Raw genomic sequence first — 25,205 nt, forward strand, 5'->3', positions numbered from 1 at the left:
CTCTGCGCCTTTCCTGGATCTCGCTCTGTAGACCAGGCTGGCCTCGAACTCACAGAGATCTGCCTGGCTCTGTCTCCCGAGTGCTGGGATTAAAGGCATGCGCGCCACCACCACCCGGCTTCAGGCGTTTTTTGATTTTTCTGCATTTTACGGCCCTCGGGGAAATTGTCAAGTATCTTTTGTCAAATGTATTTTGAAGTATCTTATAATTTTATGTTCTCATACAGGATATCTTGTCAAAAACTTACTTTCCATTTGTTGATATGCAAAAATATTACTAATTTTGGAATGTCTTGTAATCAGTGACTTGACCAAGTATATCCTCAACTGTCAATCCTTTCTGATTTTCTTCCGTAACAATCCTTAGACTAATCTTTATTACGATATGAGAGGCACTAACATGGCTGTACTGAGTCATGTAACAAAATAAGCTGTGTAAGCAGATGTAACGAACCATTCTCTACAGACTGGGGCACTACTATGGAGCCCTGCTATTTATTTCAATGGCTCCATCACCATTATCTGGATTATGATGATATAATTATAATTACAATCTTGCCTTGGCCTCTCAGGTGCTTGGATTACAGATTACAGATAAAAAGCCCCAGCATCTGGTTCCAGGCATTCCTATTTAAGGTCAATTATTTGAATGTTAACAGTCTTAGTACACAGATTCCTTGGATAGTAAAACTAGCAATTTCTTTATAAATACCATTTATTTTAACTGTACCTTCTGTGTCAGAATTAACATGCATTTTCCCCATTTGTTCACAGTGCCCTGTGCCATGAAGTGATTTACTTAATACTTTTGTTCTTTGATTTTAAAAATTAGATTGAAGCTAGATTTAAAAAATATTTTATTAGCCATTCGGTGGTGGCGCACACCTTTAATCCCAGCACTCGGGAGGCAGAGCCAGGCGGATCTCTGTGAGTTCAAGGCCAGCCTGGGCTACAGAGTGAGATCCAGGACAGCTAAGATTGTTACATTGAGAAACCCTGTCTCCAAAGGAAAAAAATTTTTTTTATTAAACAACCATAAAATCTGCTATTAAGTAGAAGTAATCTGTAAGTTCTCTATACAGAATATTTTGAAATATTATGCTAGTTTAAATAAGTTATTGTTCTATAATAATCTTAGGAAAATACATTTTGGAAAGCCATTAAAAAAAAAAGTACTTTTCCCCAAGGTAACTCATTTCTGTACGGGCCTGTTTTTCTTTAATCACTTACATATTTTTTACTTAATGTAACACGTTTATGGGCACAATGCAGAATTTCAATACACAACAGTCAAATCAGGGTAGTTGTCACTTCCAATTCTTAATCACCTGTTCCAGCTCCTCCTTTCTTAGGGTTCCACACCAAGTGTAAGAGATGATGACAAATCAGAGTCACTCTCACCGTCCTGTCAGAGAGCCTACCTCACTAGGCTATCAGAACTTGTCCCATTCACTCTCCTCCCCAGCTTCCCACGACCCACTCTTCCCTCTCCTCCTCACTTTTAGTAATTCTATGTTGAGAGCGGTTCTTCTTACTCCCACATAGCACAGAAGACAAGCAATGCTTGTTCTTCTGCATCTGGGCGTACTTCACCTACCAGTACCCTCTAGGGTCCTTCCAGTTTGGGCACACATGGCAAATGTTTATCTTTTAAAATGCCTATTTATTTTATTTCTGTGTATATGTGTTGTTCAAATCTTAGATGGTCTTTCAATAAAAAACCTGGTATCAGATACTGGGGTGAAAGCTGAAAGATCAGAGAAGCAGAACAAGCCACAGCCAACCTCACCTTGCCAACTCCTCAGTCGATCCTGTTTTCCTTAGAATGAAAGCCTCTGAGTCCTCACCTGAAAAGGTCTCAGCTGAACTGCCTTAGTTCCTGTTTCCTCACGCCTTATATACCTTTCTCCACCCTGCTGTCACTTCCTGGGATTAAAGGCGTGTGTGTTTCCCAGTACTGGGATTAAAGGCGTGTGCCACCACTGCCTGGCTCTGTTTCCAGTGTGGTCCTGAACTCACAGAGATCCAGACAGATCTCTGACTCCTGAGTGATAGGATTAAGGGTGTGTGCCACCACTGTCTGGCCTCTGTGTCTACTCTAGTGGCTGGCTCTGTCCTCTGATCCTCAGGCAAGCTTTATTAGGGAACACAATATATCACCACATATATATATACACGTGTCAGCTTGTCTTAAGTGCACCACAGTGTCCAGAAGAAAGCATCAGATTCCCGGGAACTAGAATTACAGGCAGTTGTGAGGCACCACATGGGTGCTGGAAAGCCAACCCAGGTCCACTGGAAAAGCAGCCAGTGCTCTTAACCACTGAGGGAGCCATTAATAGCTCTGATAAAATTTAAATTGTTTTGAGATTTTATTTTCATTTTATGTGGATGAATGTATGTCTGCACTGTGTGTGTAGTCCCCATGGAGGCTGGAAGATGCTGCCCTGTCTTCCAGAACTGGAGTTACGTATGCTTGTGAGTAGCCATGCATGTGCTGGGAATTGAACCTGAGTCCTCTGGAAGAGTAGCTAGGGTTCTTAAGCACTAAGACATCTCTCTAGTCCTGGGATTTCATTTTTATCACTGAAAAATATTTCTCTCTCTCTCTCTCTCTCTCTCTCTCTCTCTCTCTCTCTCTCTCTCTCTCTTTCTCTCTGTGTGTGTGTGTGTGTGTGTGTGTGTGTGTGTGATATTTTCTTTATTCATCTATCAATGCATATCTTAGTTGATTCCCTATAGTGGTTATCAGTGCTATAATAAGCATCAGCATTCAGGTATTTCTTTGATATACTAACTTCATTTCCTTTTGGGTATATTCTAGAAGCAAGACTACCAGTCCACCCTGCAGACTTAGATTTTTCTGAGGAATTCCTAATTTGCATTCCCACAGGCAGTGACTCAGAATTTCTTTCTGTTCCCATCATGCCAGCATGTTAGTTTGGCCTTTTTGGGGGTGGGGTGGGGGTGGGGGGAGGGCAGTGGCCATTCTGGTGAGGGTGAAACCCCATCACAGTTCTGATTTACACTTCCATAACAGTTACTGTTGTGTAACTCTGTAAAGCTTTCCCTGGTAATCTTATCAAGACTTTGAAGAAGAATACTCAAACTAGCGGATGCAGGTTTTTTTTTTTTTTTTTTTGGTTTTTTGAGACAGGGTTTCTCTGTGTAGCTTTGCACCTTTCCTGGAACTCACTTTGGAGACCAGGCTGGCCTCGAACTCACAGAGATCCGCCTGGCTCTGCCTCCCGAGTGCTGGGATTAAAGGGCGGATGCAGTTTTTAAACTGAGACTGCTAAAACTAAATCTTAAAAATTAAGTTCCTCATTTAAATGCCTCCACATTTTAAGTCCTCGTGTAGGTAGAAAGAGAGATCAACTCCCAAATTCCTCCCCACATGCATGCACAGCACAGATATGCACACACTCACTTAAGATTTAAGAAGTAGAACACTATTTACTAAGGCCCTATGTATCTAGTAAGCATAAATTAGGGCATAGAAAAATATTAAGAATCATCATACTGTAATCGACCACCTATTTTATCAACGTTTCATTAGACTATAATCAGCCACATACACTGGATGACATTTGGTCTATGGCTCCTTGAGTGCCACAATGACAGAGCTAAGAAAAGCATTTGTGGCAGAATTCATATGACCTACAGATATTTCCTTGGCCCTGTACAGAAAGGTATCAAAATGCTTTTACACGAGACCACATGAAAATTCAGGGTGTGCGTGCGTGCGTGCGCGCGCGTACATGTGTGTGTAAAGGGGGTTTTGAAAGAACTGAATGCAATGCTGTACTTCACCAACAGATGCCCCCATTTAACCATGCTAATCTAATATAAAAAGTCGTTGCTTCCCTGAAAAGCACTATCTCAATGTCTGAATTAAAACGTAGTCTTACACAATTAACACCTCCTGTCTTAGGTACTCAACCTCCATTCTGATTTTGGGTCAGTCAAGCATCAAAGGTTGTTTTGTTGTTTTATATTTTCAGTAGGACTATAAATTAACCTGCCTATGTACTACAGATAGTTTGAAGAAGATCCTTCTCATATACACTGACCCATGCCTATAGTAAAAAACGAGAGAGAAAACACAAAAGAAACATGAAACTAATCAACTCTTCCCCTGGAGCAGTGGTTCTCAACCTTCCTGACGCTGTGACCCTTTCATACAGTTCCTCGTGCTGTGGTGACCTCCAACCATAAAGTTATCTCATTGCTACTTTGGAAATGTAATTCTGCTACTGTTATGAATGGCAATGTAAATATTTTTGGAGACAGGAACTTGCTAACGGGGCGACCCACAGGTTGAGAACAGCTGTCCTAGAGCTGGGATCTCACAAGGACATAAGCACAGGGTGGAGGGAAAGGTGTTATTCATGGGCTGGGGTCCCTTACAAACACCACACTCAGCAGGAAAGCAGCTCCTGCGGTCAAGATGGCCAGGGCTGCCTGCCTTCTGTCCAGGCTCATCTTCTCAGCCTCTGAACCAGCCTGTGAGTCTCTTCGAGTCCTTGAGCTAGCTAAACCTGGTTTCTTCTTCTGTAAATAAAAGTCAATAATTGGTACAAAATGTAAACCACTTCAGAATGGTTTAGCAAAAAATCTGGAGTGGACAAAAGAAGAAAACAAAATCACTGACTCAGACGAGATGATTCGTCCACCTTAGCATTTAACCAGGCATTTTGACTAGCACTAGCTCTAAACAAGCCTGTAAAGCACTAGGCTTTGGTTCCACCCACGATTTCCATCAGCACCGCCATTATTCTGCTCTTAGCGCTGCTAGCCGCCAAATACCCATCTATTACTGTGCTCTTAGTTCTGTTAGTTTTCCATTAATTCTAAACATTAAATTCAGGTGCTTAGACTGCACTCTGCACTTATGAATATAAGAAAAAAACCTGCTGTATGCTCCCATTTCCTAAGACGTCTTCAGTTCAGTTCATTGAAATACTACTTCAAAATATCCATTAATTGCTGGGCAGTAGTGGCACATGACTTTAATCCCAGCACTCAGGAAGCTGAGGCAGGCGGATCTCAGTGAGTTCAAGGCCAGCCTGGTCTACAAAGCAAGATCCAGGACAGCCAGGGCAGTTACATAGAGAAAGCCTGTCTGGGGGGGCGGGGAGATATCCATCAGCCGGGCGGTGGTGGTGCACACCTTTAATCCCAGCTCTGAGGAGACAGTGTGAGTCCGAGGCCAGCCTGGTCTACAAAGCAAGTTCTCGGACAGGCTCCAAAGCTACACAGAGAAACCTTGTCTCAAAAAACAAACAAAAAAAAAAAAAAAAAAAAAAAAAGAAAGAAAAGAAAAAAGATATCCATCAGTTAGGCTAATGAACTTAGTTAAAACATTTCATATCTTAACAGAATGTTTTGAAATGTAGGTTTAATTTACAAAACATTTTAAGAACCCAAATAACTCCCATGAACTAGATTAAATGATAAATGTGTAAAACCAAATATGCTTACATACAAGTTAATAGATACACCTATTCTGCTCTGGCTATTATTAGAATGACTATAAAGTATCTGAAGCAGGTATATAATTCTGTCTGTAAACCAAGAATATGAAATGAAACCTGATACATAATGAGTACTTTAAACTACATGCTAAGATGCTGGGCAAACAACTGTAGAGAACTGGTCTACCATGCACAAGACCCTGGTTTACCTATACCCAAACACAGAGGAAATAGATGGCTTTAGCTTTTATTCTTATCTGATATCATCAGCTTAGAGGTAAGGAATATTATTAGTAAACCAAACAGTGGCTCTATTTTCATTTCCAGAAACCTTGCTAGCTCTGGCTGCTGGTAATAGAATAATACAAGAGCAGGTTTAGAAGGCTTCCCTAATACTTTCTAGAATAAATTCAAGTCTCAAAACAAATCGGCTGGGCATACAGCTCAGTGGCAGAGTGCTTGTCTAGCATGTACAAGGCCCTAGCTTTAATGTCTAGGACAAGTGAAGGAAAATAAAAAACAGAAAACAAAGCTACCCTAAGTAAACAGTCTCCACTGTTCCCAAAACTGCATTAGAATCAGGCATACTGTTGTGATTTCTATTTTTTTAATTAAAAAAAAATCATTTTTATTTTTTATATGTAGGAATGTTTTACCTGCATGTATGTCTGTGCATCGCTTGCATGCCTGCCCATGCGAGACAGAAGAGGGCATCAGAGCCCCTATGACTCGAGTTATACACTGTTATGAGCTGCCACGTGGGTGCTGGGAATTGAACCCAGATCCTCTGGAGAGCAGCCAGTGCTCTTAACTCCTGAGCCATCTCCAGCCCAGTTTTGAACTCTTAAAGTTATTTCATCCCCCAAATTAAGATATGCAAGTCTTTCTGACCTCAACATAGTAGCAGTCGAGTAGAAAATAATGACAATGTGATGTAATAAAGTATGCTCAGGTACATCTAGGTGTCGACAGAAGGAAATAGGAGGTCACCTAATCTGCTTTTGGGTAAGCAGGCATTCGAACCATTCTCAAGATTCTGCGTCATCTACCAGTGGTAAATCTGATGACAGAGGGGATCAAGGACATGGGAAACAAGGTCAACTGCCCAGTCCAAAGAAAAAAGATGGAAAAACAGCCTGCTGGAAGAAATCAGTGTTCTAGACTAGAGTATAAATGTGAAGGAAAAAAATGGAGGGGAGAAGCAGAAGATTGGGCTATAAGATAAGGCAAAAAACAAAAAAGATTAAAAACACTAAGTAAACTCAAAAACTATGTGAAACCATTTAAAAATTTCTAAGAAAGACAGTATGCAATCAGATGTGCCTTTCAAACTAGGAAAATGACATTTAAGTGCACACACATTCCGAACTCTCTATCCCTTTGGGGATAATTCAACAGTAGAATAAAACAGCAGCTGGGATGATCTGGTATAGAGCACTCTTTTCTTTTTCTCAAGAGGGTGGCTGTGGGGTAGAGGTAACAGATGCAGCGGCTGATCAGAGAGAGGAGGAGCAGAAGAGCACGGGGCTCTAAAGTGACTCCCTCCCAACGGACAAACAGGATGCAGGTCTGTCCTTTCGGCCAATCCTACAGTGAAGGATGTCAATCCCAGGGTCTTGGAACAAGATCTGACACCTGTCATGAGGTGCTCTTCTGCCTACAGTACTGTGCACATAGAAACACTGAGTAACTCCTAAAGATTATTGCTTTTGGTAAAACTAGCAGAACTAATAAGTAAGTTCAATGAGGTTGCAGGACACAAGAGCCAGACACAAAACTCAACTGTACTTTTTATTCAACAGCAATGGACACCTGGAAATAAAGTGAGGAGGGCGACCCCACCAGAAGAGGAGGAGAGACACGAAACTCCTCAGTACCTTCACAACACTGCGAAAAAGACGGAGAGACACGAAACTCAGTACCTTCACAACACTGCGAAAAAGACGGAGAGACACGAAACTCAGTACCTTCACAACACTGCGAAAAAGACGGAGAGACACGAAACTCAGTACCTTCACAACACTGCGAAAAAGACGGAGAGACATGAAACTCCTCAGTACCTTCACAACACTGCGAAAAAGACGGAGAGACATGATGAAACTCAGTACCTTCACAACACTGCGAAAAAGACGGAGAGACACGAAACTCAGTACCTTCACAACACTGCGAAAAAGACGGAAAGACACGGAGAGCTGTACACCAAAGCCACAGAACACCACTGAGAGGAAACGAAAGACCTAAGCTGCTGTGGCATGTCTTTCTGTATGCTGTGAATATGTGTTGCTCATTGGTTAATAAAGAAGCTGCTCTGGCCTATGGCAAGACAGGTTATAGCCAGGCGGGAAGTCCAAGAAAGATACAGGGAGAAGCAAGATGTAATGGAATTCAGATAAAGCCACGAGACACATGGTGATACATAGATTAATAGAAATGGGTTAATCTAAGATAAAAGAGCTAGTTAGCAGTAAGCCTGAGCCATAGACCAAACAGTTTGTAATTAATAATAAGTCTCTGACTAGTTATTTGGGTACCGGTGGGTGGGGAAAAAAGCTTCTGGTTACACTAAGCAAATGTAACGACTAGACAACTTACTAATATTGCAATACTTAAACTAATCTAAACATTCACCTGCAACTCTGATCAGAACTCCAGCTATCTTTTTTCAGAAGGTGGCCAGCTGGTTCTAAAAGTCAGACTGAAATACAAGAGACCCAGGACAGCCAACTTAATCTTAAACAAGAACCAAGTTGGCAAAGCACATTTCAGTTTTCAAATGTGCCACAAACTACACCGAAGTGTGGTCCAATGTTGAGAACAGAAGTTCAGATCAGCAGAGGACTAAGAGTAGAGAAGTAAACCCACACATTTACGTCCATGAATCAACAACTAGATAAGCACAGTGTGTGTTCAAAACGACCCAAGGCCTGAATGTAGGGGCTAAAACTGCAAACATCTTTCTGGGTTCATTTTATGGTTGCTGCAACACAATGACCAGGTAAAACACCTTTAAAGGTTTCATCATATGACCCTATGCATTTGCTGATAGCATCCCAGAGGGAACAAGAAGAGGAGACAGAGAGAAGCAGAGAGGGAAAAGGGCAGAGAAACTGGTAACTCTTTCAAAGGCTCAGCCTCTAGTACCCTGTTCCTCCAACTACGTAAGTCCCATCTCCTGAGGCCTCCTCAATCGCCCTCAAACAGCACCACCAGTTAGGGACCAGGTGCTTAACACATGAGCCTGTGAGGGACTCACACCTCAACAATGTCTTAGAAAAAAGAATATAGGTATATACTATGTGACACTGAACTATGCAAGTTTCTCAGATATGATACCCAAAGAATGGGAGAAAAATCTGCAAATCATTTCTCTTACAAGGGTCTATTACCCATCACACATAAAATCCCTTGTAACTCCAGATTTCAAAGTAACCTGACTTAAAAACAGGCAAAGGGTTTGACTAGATACCCCATCAGAGAAAATACATAAATGGTAAGTAGGTATATGGCAAAAAGTTCAACATCACTGGTCAACAAGGAAATGTAAACCAGAACACTATATGGCATTGCCTTCTTTATACACCAACCAGAATGCTAGACTACAAGAGATAATAACAAGTGCTGATAAGGATGGAGAAACTACACTCCTTGTGCACTGCTGATGAGGATATAAAACAGTTTGGCAGTTTCTCAAAATAAGAACCATGAAATTACCTGGTGAGGGAGGAAGGATGGCTCAACACACACACATCAGAAGATGTGATGCAGTATATGAATAGACCCAGGGCAGTCTCAAGAGATGTGGAGAAGGCCTTTGGACAAAGTTCAATATCCTTTCATGACCAACACCGAAGAAACTAGCAGCAAAGGGATCATACTGCAACATTATAAAGGCTTATGACAAATCTATTTCCAACATTACACTGAATGAAGAAAAACTGAAAGTCCTTCCTCTAAAATCAGTAACAAAGCAGGCTTCCACTTCTTCACTCTTATTCAACAAGGTGCTTGAAGTGCTGGTCAGAGACATAGACAAGAGAAAGAAAGGAGACATGGATAGGTCAGGAACTCACGCAAATCACTCCTTTACAGAGAATACGTTCCCTACTCAGGAGGCTCTAGAGCCTCCAGAAAACTTTGATTTGATAGACTTTGAGCAAAATATTAGGATACATGTTCAACATACAAAACCAGTAGCTTTTTCTATCTATCAAACACTGAGAAGGAAATCAAGAACACAGTCCCATTCATGATGTTATAGCATGGTACAAAATTTAAAAATTGTGTGTGTGTGTGTGCATGTGTATGTGCAGATAGATAAATGGCAGACAGATATAAATATCTAACCAAGAAGGTGAAAAAAATCTACAATGAGCCGGGCGGTGGTGGCGCACGCCTTTAATCCCAGCACTCAGGAGGCAGAGCCAGGCGGATCTCTGTGAGTTCGAGGCCAGCCTGGTCTCCAAAGCGAGTTCCAGGAAAGGCGCAAAGCTACACAGAGAAACCCTGTCTCGAAAAACCAAAAAAAAAAAAAAAAAAAAAAAAAAAAAATCTACAATGAAAACCTTAAATTATTAAAAACAAATTGGAGACACTACAAGATAGATCTCCAGGACTAGCATAATATTGTACAACATTCTATTATCAAACACAATTTACAGATTAAACACAATCCTCCAGCAAAGCCAAGTACATTCTCCACAGAAATAGAAAAAGAAAAGAAAATCTTACAACTCACACAGAAATATTAATGACACCAAGTAGCCAAAGACACCCTGAGCAAAAAGAGCAAGGTTGCAGGTATCACAAGACCTGATTTCAAATTATACTACATATCTGTACCAGACACAGCACGCTACTGAGACTAACACACACAGATCAACCAACTAGAGGACACAGAAACCCACATGGGGATAGCCATGTGATTTTCAACAAAGGTGCTAAAAATGTAGGATGGAGAGAAAGACAATCTATTCAGATTTGGTGGGGGAACCACATATCCACATGCAGAAAGAAACTAGATTCCTTTCTCTCAGCCTGTGCAAAAAATCAATTCAAAATGGAGTGAAAACTTCCATGTAAAACCTCACATTTAGAAACTGCTACAGGAACAGCAAGGCAACACTTCCATATGTACAAGCATAGGCAAGACCTTTTGTTCAAGAAATTAATAGCAAAAACTGCCAAACACAACTGCATTAATATAGAAATATTCTGCACAGCAAATAAAATCAAGTTTCTAAATACTAACTTTTCTTCTACACACTATAAAAATCATAAAAAAGTAATAGTCTGTCCTTAAGCATGTATATAGGGCTCCTGCACAAAAGATACTTTGTAGTTTCAGTGTTTTATATTTTGTGTGTGTGTGTGTGTGTGTGTGTGTGTGTGTGTGTGTGTGTGTGTGTGTGTGTGTGTATGGCCACTATGGTGGCCAGTGGACAACCTGTAATACTTGGTTCTCTCCTTCCAACATAAGAGACCTGGGGTTTAAACTCTGGCCATCTAGCTGTCTCAACAGCTCCACCAAGCATGCTCTAGACCACTTACTACAGAGAAAGGACATGAAATGAGATGAAAAGTTCGCTCACTTTCGCGCCAACACTGCAGCTCCCAGTGCTCCCGGTGCTCCCAGTGGCAACTCCAGTGAACCTAGCTTCCAATAATTCTTGTCTTCTGGGATCCAGACTGTGAAGCTCATCCATTGCACCTATGAAGAAAAAACAACACATGTGTTTGTGTGTACACACATATATATATGCATTACATATAAGGAGACTACAATGAAAACTTACAAATGAATGCTATAAACAGAAAATAACTACAACTTTACAACTTTTTAAAAGGTACACCCCATTTAACAAAGCATCTTATAGCAGATTCACACTTTTGACTATCTACAGTCCACAGTACACCCAATTCAGTATACACTCACTCATGCATGCAAGCATGTACACAAACATAAAGATGTTCCACAAAATACTTGGCCTACTGTAGGGAAGTAATAAGAGACCTAAACAAGCTAGCTGCTGTGGCACATACCTACAATCCAAACACCAAGGAGGGTAAGGCAGGAAGATCATGAGTTCAAGGCCAGCTAGGCTACAGAGAGAGCTCTAGGCAGCATGAGTTACACATCTCATCTCAAAAACATAATTAAAAGAAAAGAGTCCTATACAATATCAATTCTGTTCTACTGCACTAAGGGGTGAACTACAACAGGAGAACTCCCCTAGCATACTTGGTTCAATCCTCAACACCTCAGAAAAAAGGGGGAAATTTACATTTTATATATATAACAATTAAAACATTTAACCTTGTAAAAAACAATTAATGCATTGAACTCTATCAAAATTTTAGAGGTTTGTTAGTGCAAGATATTTCAGGTGAAGAGAGAAGCAGGAGTAGAGCATGTTTCCAAAGCACCTGGGTGTCCACACCTCTCCTTGGCCTGGCAACCAGTTGATACTGCACCAGCACTTAGAAAGATGGAGACAACAGGCCCTCTCTGTCCGGGACCAGCCTGCACTAACAAGGTGTTTTATTTCTCACCGTTCCTGCAAATGTACAGTTTCCTCTAGGACCTAAACCTTCCCTATGTGCTCCTTGAAGTGTGCACCTGGAGAGGGGCAGTAAGCCAAAACGCTCACCCAATGCTGTCCCGCTTCAACAGTTTCTATCTAACACCTTCATAGACTTCTAAAAGGAAGACTATACATGAGCACCCCTAGCACAGGTCCTGACACTGACAGGAGTTAGAGAACGCACTGGCAAGCCGGGCAGTGGTGGTGCACACCATTAATCTCAGCACTCAGGGAGGCAGAGGCAGGCGGATCTCTGAGTTTGAAGTCAGCCTTATCGACAGAGGGAGTTCCAGGATGGCCAAGGCTACACAGAGAGAAACCCTGTCTCTAAAAAAAAGGCAGGAGAGAGAATGCACTGGCAGTGCCTGAAAATCTACCTAGAACACTGAGACTTGTTGGCTAGCGCGTAACCATAACAGCTAAGATGCTTTCAATCAGTACACACTGTTAGGGCCTTCTGTAGCCCAGACCAGAACCTGCATTTTAATAAGGCCCTGTGAGCACTCTGTATTTGAGAAGCTCTGCTGTCAAACAAGATTTGTCAACTTTATTTAAGGAGAGATATCCTAAGTATTTCGATCTCTGTAGGCCAACAGGCAAAATCATGTATACATTTACCTAACAAGAGAAAAGGCTTCCACAAACTTCATGGACAAAACTCAAATAATAGCCATTGTAAATAGTATCTTAACACAAGTCTGTTAGCAAGGAGAACAGATTCTTTGGGGGAACAGAATACCTCATTACTAGGGTTTCCTATTCCCAAAATCTCTTGCAAATACTCACCCACAAATGCTAATCTGAAATAACTCTGTATTTATCTTCAAAAAAGTTTTTAATCTTTTAATATAAAATCACTTTGTTGTAACAAACTCAGAAATAAAAATATGATCCAGCTAGATTAATGTAGCCACTCACTCACCCAGTCCCTAACTATACAGACCAGCAATGAACGTCCATAGTGAGAATGGCCATTCTGAAGCCCAGGAGCTTCACTAACAATTACATTCTTAGATCTTGTTTTTTTTAATGTGTGTATGTACCTAATGTATGTATGTGCACCACATGCACACAGGTGTCCACAGAGGCCAGAAAAGGGTCTCATATCTCCAGGAACTGGAGTTCCAGATGGATGTGAGTTGTCCTGTGGGTGCTGGGAACTCAACCCAGGTCCTGTTACTTTCACTGACACAGTTACAGCCGAATACTGCTAGCGAACCCAGAGTGTGATTTTAGTAGAAGACAGCCATTACTTGGAAGACAATGTGGAGCTCTACTGGGTGGCTCTGCTGACACTTGCAGTGTCACCACAGCAGAGAACCAATCAAAGGTCAGTACAAGCTACCCGGCTGGACAGTTAAAGAGATTCTGAACCATGGGAGTCTCCTTTGTGCTTGCCACACCATCTGAAAATGCCCCTGAAACTAGTCTACCCATGCAGATCTGTGTTGTGCCTTCTCTGATGGCACCTGTGTACACCAGGGTACAACAGACTTCACTACCTGCACACTTTGGTTTTTGGTTTTGGTTTTTTTTTTTTTTTCAGACAAAGTTTCTTTGTGTAGCCCTGGCTGTCCTCAACCTCACGGAGATCTGCCTGCCTCTGCCCTGCATGCTGGGATTCAAGGCATGCGCCATCATACCCAGCATGTGTACATTATTTTATCTTCTAAATTTTGTGTCATATTCATTTAAAAACTGTAAATCTGAAGAAAAATCAATTTTCAAAATTAAATAGTATTTGATAATAGTAATTGATAATGGTTGATCCTCTTTGATCATAAAAATTTCAACCTCAGCTTTTAAATAACTTTAAAAACAAACAAAACATTTTACCAACACCAAGCCAGTCAGAATACTCAGCATTTGTTCTTAACAAGTATCTGTGGAGGTAATGTTACTTTAACTCCATGAGACAGAATGGCATTCATGACAGTAACTGACATATTTTCTGCAAATTATTTGCTGATGAATAACACATTAACAACCATAGGCTTGAATATCTTACATTTTTTTTACTAGTTTTGTGAGTCTGCACAACTTTTATCTGTTCCACACATACTTATCATTATTCACTATAGCACATCTTAGTGAATTCCACTTCCATTTGTGCTTAGGTGTTTCCTAGACAATGAAAATACTTGTCTGTAAGTACTCCACAAAGACTACTCAGAAGGTTAATTTTTCTGCCACCTTAAACTTGTCAGTGAGTTCTCCAGTAAATAACAACAGAGTAGCATCAATAACATCTGTCAACTCCTTAAGCACCAGAAGAACCACTACATACCTTGTGCCACTTTTTAATTGACTATCAAAGCCACCCCAAATGTCCTTAATTGTTAAACACAATTATTCTTGCCAAAAAGCTACCAAGTTTTAAACAAGTCTCTGGACATACATATTTTTTTTTACTTCTGTGACCCAACAATTTAATTAACTCAACATCAGTAAATGACTCTGCTTAGCTAACCAATGAGTCCATTGAAAACTTGTTTTGATGGTAACTTCATATTTTTTTCATTTTTATTTTTAGGAAGGAATTATGCTATGATGAGACTTCATTTCAAATTTTCTAATTATAATCCCAAAAGTTGGGAATGCTGTAGTATGTTTACCCTGGTTATGCCAACAGATATTCTTCTATTCCAAGTGTACTATTACTGCATAATAAGAACAATGTTTTGCTTTTTTTTTGATATTTAATTCAACAAAGTAATACAAATTCCATTTAGGGGCCCAATAGTTCTGTGGTAGAGTATACTTCACATGTACAACACTTGGGTAGCTTCAGCACATGTGCACACAGACTCAGTCTATTTTCTCTTGCTTTGATGGACATGAGCTAGTAATAAAGAAAACAGATAGCAGAGACCAACAACAGCCGTGGCACTCAGCGTACTGTAACATTATAACTGTATCACTAAAATGTACAGGCTAAGAGCAGTATGAAGTGATGAGAATGCTAATGTATGGTCTCTGCCACAACTACTCAGCTCTGTCACTGTAACACAAAAAGAAACAAAGTTATATATTTTGGAAAGATTTAACACTATTTGTAGACACTGAAATTGGAGTTTCAATATTTATTCTTCCTTTGATCTTTTAAAGCATATTTAAAATGCAGAAATACACAGGATTGCTGACTATCATCTGAGAGCACATTTCAAAGATTTCAAACTAATCTAAGCTGTCATTTAACACTCAAGTGTTCAGTGATCAATTACAAGGGGTGAAACTTTCAAAACAAAAAGTAACACCACAACCCATTAAGCTATTATACAGTAAGTGTTTATACTCTGTAAAAAAAAAAAAAAAATAGACCATATTAAAGACATCAACATTCTTAAGGAATATCCTACAATAGTACCTGCCAGTAACCCTAGAACTCTAGAGATTAAGGCCAACCAGGGCCACATATGAGTTAAGGCTAGGCTGAGCTACATGGCAAGACCCTGCCTCAAAAAAACCACCATCAAGCCGGGCGGTGGTGGCGCACGCCTTTAATCCCAGCACTCGGGAGGCAGAGCCAGGCGGATCTCTGTGAGTTCGAGGCCAGCCTGGTCTACAGAGTGAGTTCCAGGAAAGGCGCAAAGCTACACAGAGAAACCCTGTCTCGAAAAACCAAAAAAAAAAAAAAAAAAAAAAAACCACCATCAACAAAAAACAACATCCTCTGACTATCTATGTTACATCCCATTATTTGTATTAGCCTAAATTTCTCCCATCTAGAATTGTAAACCCCAATTTTCAAATAAAAACAAGAGCTGAGACTACCCAAATTAGAGATGGACAGCATTCTACATGATGAAAACAGACTCAGAGAGCACAAATGAAGCACGTGACTTGAACCCATTAGAGCACTGCGCTGTGCCCAACTGTCCTCTCTGCCTGCCTTTCATACACACCCACAGACTCAGTAAATACCAGCTGTCATAAAACACGACTCCCCTGAGTATCACAGAAGGTGGACTTATGGCCAATCAGCATCGCTTACAATTACACCACCTTTGTTTTTAACAAGGTTTTTCACTGTGTGATTTTTAGTTGTCTAAGTCTTTATCTTCTTTGATAGTCAAAATAAAATGAAATAATACTTAGAAAACATGTCTTCAAAGGTTACTATCCATTACCAAAAAGTCAAGAAAGTAAATCTGTTCATTAAAAACCTCTCCAACAGATTCTGCTGCTGCTGGGACATCACTGTAACATTTTAATTCATTCCAGATTGTGTTACTTTCTATATTATACCTGATGGTTTATACATAAGTTAGTTTTTCTTCTAGTAATATTTTTCATATAATGCCTGATAAGGCGAGGGACATTTTTATGAAAGAAGGAAAACTAGGATAAAGCTAAGAAATCAGATTAATAAAATAGAATATTCCATTTAAGTTGTTCCCCCTTTTTTCAATCTGAATGTACCTGAAAGTATGGGAACAAGAATTCAAGGAAGCAACGTTTTTCTAATACTTTAGGATGAACTCTGAGTAGTGTCTTAAAATATCCATGTTGATCATTCTCCGAGGTCTAGCCAGAGAAGTGTGGTTCCCACCTACCCAAAACTAGACACACAAACAAACAAAGCCTTCTCCTTGCAACAGGTAATGATCATCACAGAAAAACGTAACTGATCAAAATGCAAAGCTCTGGAGCATAGTCCAAACTGACCCATCTACAACACAACCTAAGGCTCAGGGTGCATGCAGAAGAGGGACTAGAAAGAGCCAGAGAGAGGTAGGTAGTTTGCTGTAGGACTCCTAGATATGTCAGAAAGCTACTCCTGCGAAGTATCCAAAAACATAAGCTGAGCAAGGACAACACGAATAGACATGCTTACATGGATGAGGTAAATCTCACAAGGCCCTAGATAAAAACCTACAGACAAACAAAGAAGGCTGAAAGCTGGAGAAACAGTCTGTCCCGGGGAAGTGCATACCACCTGGTTACCCAATGGGCAGCCCCGAAACCACACATACAAGTAGCATTATACAAGTTGAACAGGTTGTGGGGTTTGTTGGTGGTGTTGTTTTTGTTTTCTCGAGACAGGGTTTCTCTAATAATAGTCCTGGCTATCCTTGAACTCAGAGAGATCCACCTGTCTCTTGTCTCTGTCAAGTGCTGGGATAAAAGGCATGGGCAACTACACCCACCACGCCCAGCTGAGATTTTTTTATATATATGGATACATGAGTAAAGGGAGGGGGGTTGTAGAATCTTCCTGAGGTTAAGGAGTGCTTCTGTGGCCAGGCAATGTGTGGGGGGCAGTATCTGCATCAAGGCCCTACTTAAGAGGGCAAGTAGCCTTGAGAGGTCACTGTGTGAAGCTGTAAAGTAAAACCTGCATTGTGTCTCCAGAGACCCCAAGATGTTGAGGTGTCAGAGCTCCGGCATATCTACTAAGGAGAGCGAGCTAAACACAGGGACCGGAGCCAGCCCAAGAGGGAAACACTGTGTGTGCAGCAAGGGTGGAAGGACAGAGCCATCTCAGCCCTCTGCCATCAGACATGGAGACAGAGGACTGGGAGTTTCCTCTGCTGGGTTTCAATCTTGCTTTGGTCCAGTACTTCCTCACCATAGCCCGATTCCTCGACTGTGGAATGGTGATGCAAAGTCTGTGCAAACACAAACACACACTTTTTCTTTCTTTTTCTTTTCGGAGCTGAAGACCAAACTCAGGGCCTTGCACTTGCTAAGCAAGCGCTCTACCACTGAGCTAAATCCCCAACTCCAATAAGTACATTTTTATTGACACTGCATTACATTATTTATTCTGTCATTAAATCTGAAATTTGATTCCCTATTTTAAAACCAAATATTCTCATTTTGGGGCAGTTAAACCACAACATGCTAAATGAGTACCACAAAATTCAATCAAAAGTCTTCATTTCCTAACAACTTTCTTTCACATGAGTTTAATAATAAAAACATACTCTACACTTTTTTAATAATTTGTTAGAACTCTATCTAGTTTTTCCCCAAAAATGAAAAAGGTCACACTTTTCTCACTAATGCAACCTTCCCCACTGATTTGAAAGGTCTCTCTGGTCATCTATCACATTTTATACACGCAAAGTCTGCTTGTAAACTTAATTCTGTTCTAGCAAACCATCTCTTGAGCCATACACACTGACATAAACACATACACCAAGTATTTTGCCCAAATGATTACACAGTCTTAACAGGCACAGAATCTAATGTGTATGTTCAATTATATAAGTAGTGAGAAGACAGTCTACTCTAGACTCACCCCAAGTCTAAGGCTGTATCATTTTGAACACTATTCTTGTAGTCCTCCCAGGAAAAGATTAAGATATACTAAGACTAAATAAACTGCACAGACTGAATCAGAGGCAACACATTAGATTTCTGTTTCTCTAATATCATGACTTTTAAAAACTAATTTAAATTTTATCCTTTATTAATAAAAAATGTCTGATGACTAATCTTTCTTTCATCAAACAAACACACATGCAGGGGCTGGGGAGATGGTTCAGCATTGAGACACAAGCCTGAAGACCTGAGTTTGGATCCCCAGAAGCTTGTGAGCCAGCTAGCCTAGAACCTGCAACAGAAACAACAGGAGACAAGGACAAAGGTAAGAATCTACACTGGAAGCCATCTCTGACCTCCACACGCATGTCATGGCACACACAACACACACTCTCTAAAACTGTCTAGGCCAGGTCTACCTATGTTTAAGCATATATAAATTTATATTTACATATAAAATAGGAAAATAATCACATAAAATATATACAAATGTTACAGTAAAAACAAGTTTTATGTTGACTAAACCTGTCACTTAGGGCTCATTGAACAACATGCACCTATTCACTTGTTAACATACAGGTGTACACCAGCACATATAACATATTATCTCATGATTTATGCTCCTTCCAGCTTTCTCCCTGGGGTCTGAAATTCCTAATGGGTAGAATAGCATAGATTTTAATGCTTAATTTCTCTAATGTCATGTAAGATAATTAACCAAGATCCTTTTTCTCTAGCCTCAGGCTTACAATTTTAATTTTCCCTCTCATGCATTCATACATGAATATACAGATACACACTTTATACTAGATCTTATTTCTACATTAACATATAGTCTCATTTTAAAAATAAGGGAATTGAAAAAGAGGTTAAGTAATACAGTCATTTATTAAAGGTTATGACATTCAACTGAGAACTCCTTAATTCCAAAGGAAGGTTCCAGAAGAAGTCTGTACGCAGAAAGAGACAGTAGAGAGACAGAGACAAAGGGAGAGATGGGGGAGTGACCGCACAAGTGTGCTGGAGGAGGAACGTCCTCCAGTGAAGCTTCAAAACACAGGTGCTCACATCACATTCTCTCCTCGGGGCTGAAAAGTCAGCCAGGTCCTGTCTTCACACCAAGCACTCATTATCCATCCATCTTTTCTGCTTTCATGTCTTTCCTCACTCTCAAAGCAACAGCTACTTATTAAACAATAACAAACAGCCCCCCCCCAAAACTTCCCTGTCTCCTAGATCCCACTCCTCAGAGGTACAGGCACACCTATACAATCATTTAAAAATATTTTTTCTTTCAACTGTCATAATTTTCTGACAAAATTTATTTCATAATGCCAATTTGTTTGCCAAATGAAGGAAAGAGTATGTATTTTTATTTTAAAAACAAGCAATTTCATTTTGTTCTCTTTGAACCCTTAATAACACAAAATTGCTAATAATGAAAAATGCAAAAAATGCACTTTAATTAAAGTAAACATATCCCACTTGGAAGCCCTAGCACCTGAAGTGAGCATTCTGGCTTATTTTTCTGTCAGAGACTCTTCCCCCCCCCCTTTTTTCCAACAATGAAGATTATACATTACAATAGCTCCCGATATTTATAACTTCAAAGTGAAAAAAAAAAAAAAAAAAAGGAGGTTCATGATGTGATAAATTTTGTGAATGCTAACTTACTGCTAATTGAAAGAACATGCATAAAAATTCTATCCAATTCTGTTTGGGTCTATTTTTTGTTACTAGCAATCATATGTTCAGAAACTCGTCAAGTTGGCAAATTCCAAAGCCCCACCACCAAAAAAAAGAAGCTTATCATTTTTGAAAAATAAAACCTGAACAATGTTTTTGATGAGAAAATAGAAGTGGCAGTTCTCACCAAAAAAACAAGCCACAAATACGCATTAACTTTGTATCTGTATGCTCTCAGATACATGACAAAGTCAGTATCTGTGTGCTCTTAGTGTGTGCTGCTATTGGTACCTGAAGACACAAGGGTCAGTCAGAACTACATAGACAGACTATTTCAAACCAAACCACACAACCCAACAACAAAACCTTGAAAGGTATCACGCCTATGTGATGGGTCTATTAGGATTTATTGTCAAATTTACCATACCCGACATAAACATGAAATTTTACAAAATAAAAAGTTTAAAACTTCCTGTATTTTCTGGTGAGATACTCACAAACTTCAGAACTAAAGAAGCTGTCTGGCTGCAGTCTATTATCATACACCCAATACGAAGGAATATTAGCTGACCATGAAAATGGTCTTCATGAAAACATGCCAAAATGTGGGAAACCTCAGCTATGGAAATGTACATGCTGAGCTCTAAGAGTTCTTTCAGCAAACACCTAGGTGTAGCCCTAAGGACACTTGCTGTGATAACAGCAAATCAGAAGGACATCGAGGGGACAAAACAAACAACTAAGTGACGGACTCAATTTGAAAAGAAAGTTGGTAGACATGGTTTGGAGAACTCTCAGGATTTCTGTGTGTCTGCATAATGGATGTGCATGTCCTCGTGTATGAAGGCATGGTGAACATGTCTTCCTCAGTCAAGAATTCACCACTTGAGGTGGGGGAGACAGGATATCTCACTGAATCTAGAGCTGACTGACTGGTTGCCAGGAATCCCACAATCCTCCTGTCTCCAGTTCCCCAGTGCTAGACGGCAGACACTGCTGCACCTAGCCTTTCACATGAATGCTGGGAATCCAGACTGAAGCCCTTGGCTTCTGAGACAGCACTTCTCAACCTGACCCACCTCCTAAGCCTGGGATTTCTCTCTTGGTCAGGTGTGAATGAGAAAGGACACTAGTGAGTTTCTCTGTCAGGACTTCCCTGCTGATCCAGCAGTAAGGATGGAGACTCAAAGGCAGACTACTGAATCTAATGATTCAACTGTTATCAGCAAAGAGCACGAGATAATGAAGAGGAAAGGTTCACGTGCAGCGCAGCATAGCACACACAGCACACAGAACCAAGAGTAATAAGATGGGAAAACTGTTTCGCTGCCATCTACATATCAAACTTACCAACTCTTGGGGCTGCTCAAATGACTGATGCTACCACACATAAGCCAAAAGGACAAGGCGTTGCTGCAACTTACAACATGAATGAAGATTTTAAAAAGCAGAAGAAAGAACTTGAGATGATTTTGGCTGGACATATCATATATAATCAATACTATGAAACATGTGGGGTAAAATACTATGATGCATTAACACTCTGTAAATTTATCATTTACCTACCTTATTTGATTATACTACACAGGCAAGGGATGACTGAATAATTTTCCATGACACAGGGGAAAAAAAATTAATCCTGAATCTATTTTTGTAACATTAGAAACAGCCCCTCATTCCAACTTGTTATTTGTGTACTTTAAAATTTAATTATGGAACCAGATGTGGTGGCACACTCCTATAATCCCCAGAACTGAAGAGATAGAGGAAGGTGGATCCTATGTTCCAATTCAGCTTGGACTACAAAGTGAGACAGTCTCAAAAAACAGGAACTGGGGCTATAGTTCAGTGGTAAAGCATTTGGTGTGCACAGGGCCTGGACAGCTGGGTCCTCAACACTGAAAACAGCAGTAATTAAGAACAGGAAGATTATGGGATGTTGAGCATCTCTCCTGGCGCTTACAACAAATCAAACCCCATCTTACTCTCTCCAACTGTACTTTGCAGACACGCTGAAGAGGAAAGACAAAAACAGTATGTGCAAAATGCTGGCTGGCTAAAACAAAACAATAACAACAGCAACATAAAAACCAATAAAATATGGTTGCCTTGGACCAGCAAGGTGGTTCAGTGGGTAAAGACACATGTTTCACAAGCCCAATAATACCCAGAATCCACTAACGGGAGATGGAAAAATCAATTCTACAAAGCAGTCCTCCAACTACTCACACACCAGGGCATACACACCCCCACACACATCATCCACACACAATAATAATAAATAAAGTTGTTTTTTTGTTTTGTTTTCTTTTAAAAATATACCCAGCTAATAACCTAAAAAATAAGCCAAGATCTTAAGTAGACATTTCCTTGGAGATGAATACATATGACTAAAAGTATACGAAGATATTCTGGTCCAGCAATTCCACATGTATATATCCAAAGGAATGGAAGCCAATCTACATTCCCAAATTTACTGCAACATTGTCCATAACAGCCAAGATACAGAATCAACTTAAGTATCCTTCAACAGGCAAATGAATAAAGACAATCTGGTGTGTATATATAATGAAATACTATTTAGCCTTCTAGAAAAATCCTCTCCAGTCCAGTGGTGGTGGTGCACACCTTTAATTCCAGTGCTCAGGAGACAGAGGCAGGCAGAGCTCTGTGAGTTCAAGGCCAGCCTGGGCTACAAAGTGAGTTCAAAAAAATAGAAAAGAAAGAAAGAAAAATCCTTTCCAACAAGCAAGCATGAACAAACCTACAACAGGACATTATGCTAAGTGATACAAGCCAGGCAAAGAAAGACAAATACCATATACACACCGAGTCAAACAAGTTTAACTACAAGAAAGAGCAGAATGGGACTGGCTGGGGAGGGAGTCGAGGAAATAAATGCTGGCTAAAGGGTACAAAGACTCTATTAAAGTATACCTCACAATACTACTACAAGAGGTGGGAGCAATGCAATGTAAATGTCATTGGCAGATGACTAAATAAACATACTGTGGGACACTACTAATCCTAACAAAAGGGAGATTCTGACATTTGCTGCAACATGACAAACCTTTGAAGATATTACATTAAGTAAAATAAGCCACTAGGATAATACTGTATGGTGTATGATTCCACTCAAGTAAGAGTAGTCAAATGTAAAGGTATAATCCTTACGTACACTGTGAAGATAGGTACTAAGATGAGGGAACCGAGCCACACGGCAGAATGTAGATTAAAAAAAAAATGGGTTGATTAAGTTATAAGAGCTAGTTGGGTACATGCCTAAGCCAACAGTCCAGATTTCATAATTAATCGTAAGTCTCCATGCTGAATAGTAAGTCTCCGTGTTGTCTTATTTAGGGGCTGGTGATCCAAAAATAGTCTGACAAGAAAGCCTGCTGCAGTCAAACTCAAAGACAGAAAGTGCACTGTGGTGCCAGGGCTGGGGATAAGGAGAATGAGAAGTCATGGGCTTGACAGTAGAATTACAGCTTCTCAAGATAAAAACAATCTGGAAGTAGCTGTTCAACAATAAGATCACACTTAGCAGTACTGAACTTGAAAATGATTAAGAGAGTAAGCTGCATGTCATGTATTTCTCATCACAATTAAAGGTGTTAATACAATTATCATACTTTGCACTGCTGCACCAAAATGAGGTTAACAATTTTTATTATTGATTTTTCTTTAACTATTAAAAGACAAACGTCTGCTTACTAACAGAAAGCCTTGGGAGGGGACAACCATTTTGTTTAATTTATGAAACTCAAATTTCCATGTCCATAAATGAGATTTCATTTTTATACATGCAAATCTATTTATCTGCAAACTATCTATGGCTGCATCCCGCTGTAACACAAAGAGCAGTTTTTGCAATAACTCTACAAAAACTAGTTTGGGGGCTGGGGACATACGCAATTAGTTGAGTGCTTGCCTAGCATGTTTTAGGCCCACGGTTCCATCGCCAACATCACATAACATAGGCATGGTGGTACATATGTGTGGTTCCAGCATTCAGGAGGCTGAGGCAGGAAGGTAAAAGTTCAAGGTCATCCTGGGACACCTTAAAGTTTGAGGATACACTGCCTTAGTGGAGACCTTGTCTCAAAAAACAAAAAATGAAAAAACAAAAAACTGTTTTTAGGATCCAAAGTGTAGCTCAGTGGTACAACATATACAAGACTATGGCTATGATTCTCACCTCCTCCACCCCACAAAGGTTCAACAACTCACATCTAATTCCAAAGCAAGGGGTAAGATGCACAATAGAAATAAGTTCACTATCTACAACACTGATTCAATACAATGCCTTTTTAAAAAACAAAGTTACAGTTTTAGTTTTTTATGTGGCTTCTTATGCGACTTTAATCACCAAGATGTACAACTTCCCACAAAATAATGTTGCATTATGACATTTTTGTACATGTATATACTTTGCTCATATGCCATTCTATATCCTCTTATTACTATCCCAATCTACTCCCCAAATCCCCCTTCTACGTTTAAGCCTTTTACTTACATTTGTGTGTAGGTTTTTTATGTGGAGTTTATATATAAAATATGGTATTTTAGTCTTGCTCATTTTTCTTCATATGATGCTATCCAGATCCACCCATTTCTTACAAATAACATAACCTAATTCATTAAAGCAGAAATAAAGTCTACTGTGCATATATGGCACATCTTCATTCACCCATGGGCTGACAGACATTTAGGCTGATCCCATGCATCCTGTCTGTTGTGAATACTGTTAATTACTAATAAACCTGAATGTGTAGGTGTGGTGGTCTGAAAGAAAATGGTCCTCAAAGCTGGGCGGTGGTGGTGCATGCCTTTGATCCCAGCACTCGGGAGGCAGGAGTAGGTGGATCTCTGTGAGTTCGAGGCCAACCTGGTCTACATAATAAGTTCCAGGTCAGGCTCTAAAACTACAAAGAGAAACCTGTCTCAAAAAACACAAGAGAGAGAGAGAGAGAGAGAGAGAGAGAGAGAGAGAGAGAGAGAGAGAATGGCCCCCAAAGAGGGTGGCACTATTAGGAGGTGTGGCTTTGCTGCAGTGTGTGTAGCCTTGTGGGAAGAAGTATGACACTATGGAGCCAGGCTTTGAGGTCTCATATATGCTCAAGCCACACCAGTGTCTCAGTTCACTTTCTGTTGCCTGTAAGATACAGAACTCTCAGTTCCTTCTCCA

At 40.1% G+C, this 25,205-nt stretch overlaps 1 protein-coding gene across 1 annotated transcript in view; it reads right to left on the reverse strand.

Moving 5' to 3' along the window:
* Positions 1-25,205, reverse strand: part of Tlk1 (tousled like kinase 1) — a 134,556-nt gene that overhangs the window by 82,614 nt on the left and 26,737 nt on the right. Inside the window, exon 2 of the mRNA XM_052726394.1 lies at positions 11,066-11,184. Within this exon, the coding sequence (XP_052582354.1) occupies positions 11,066-11,184 (119 nt within the window). The remainder of the gene's footprint in view (positions 1-11,065; positions 11,185-25,205) is intronic.

This window comes from Peromyscus californicus, unplaced genomic scaffold (assembly GCF_007827085.1).
Source record: "Peromyscus californicus insignis strain IS unplaced genomic scaffold, ASM782708v3 Scaffold_7__1_contigs__length_154581171, whole genome shotgun sequence".
Classification (NCBI taxonomy): domain Eukaryota; kingdom Metazoa; phylum Chordata; class Mammalia; order Rodentia; family Cricetidae; genus Peromyscus; species Peromyscus californicus.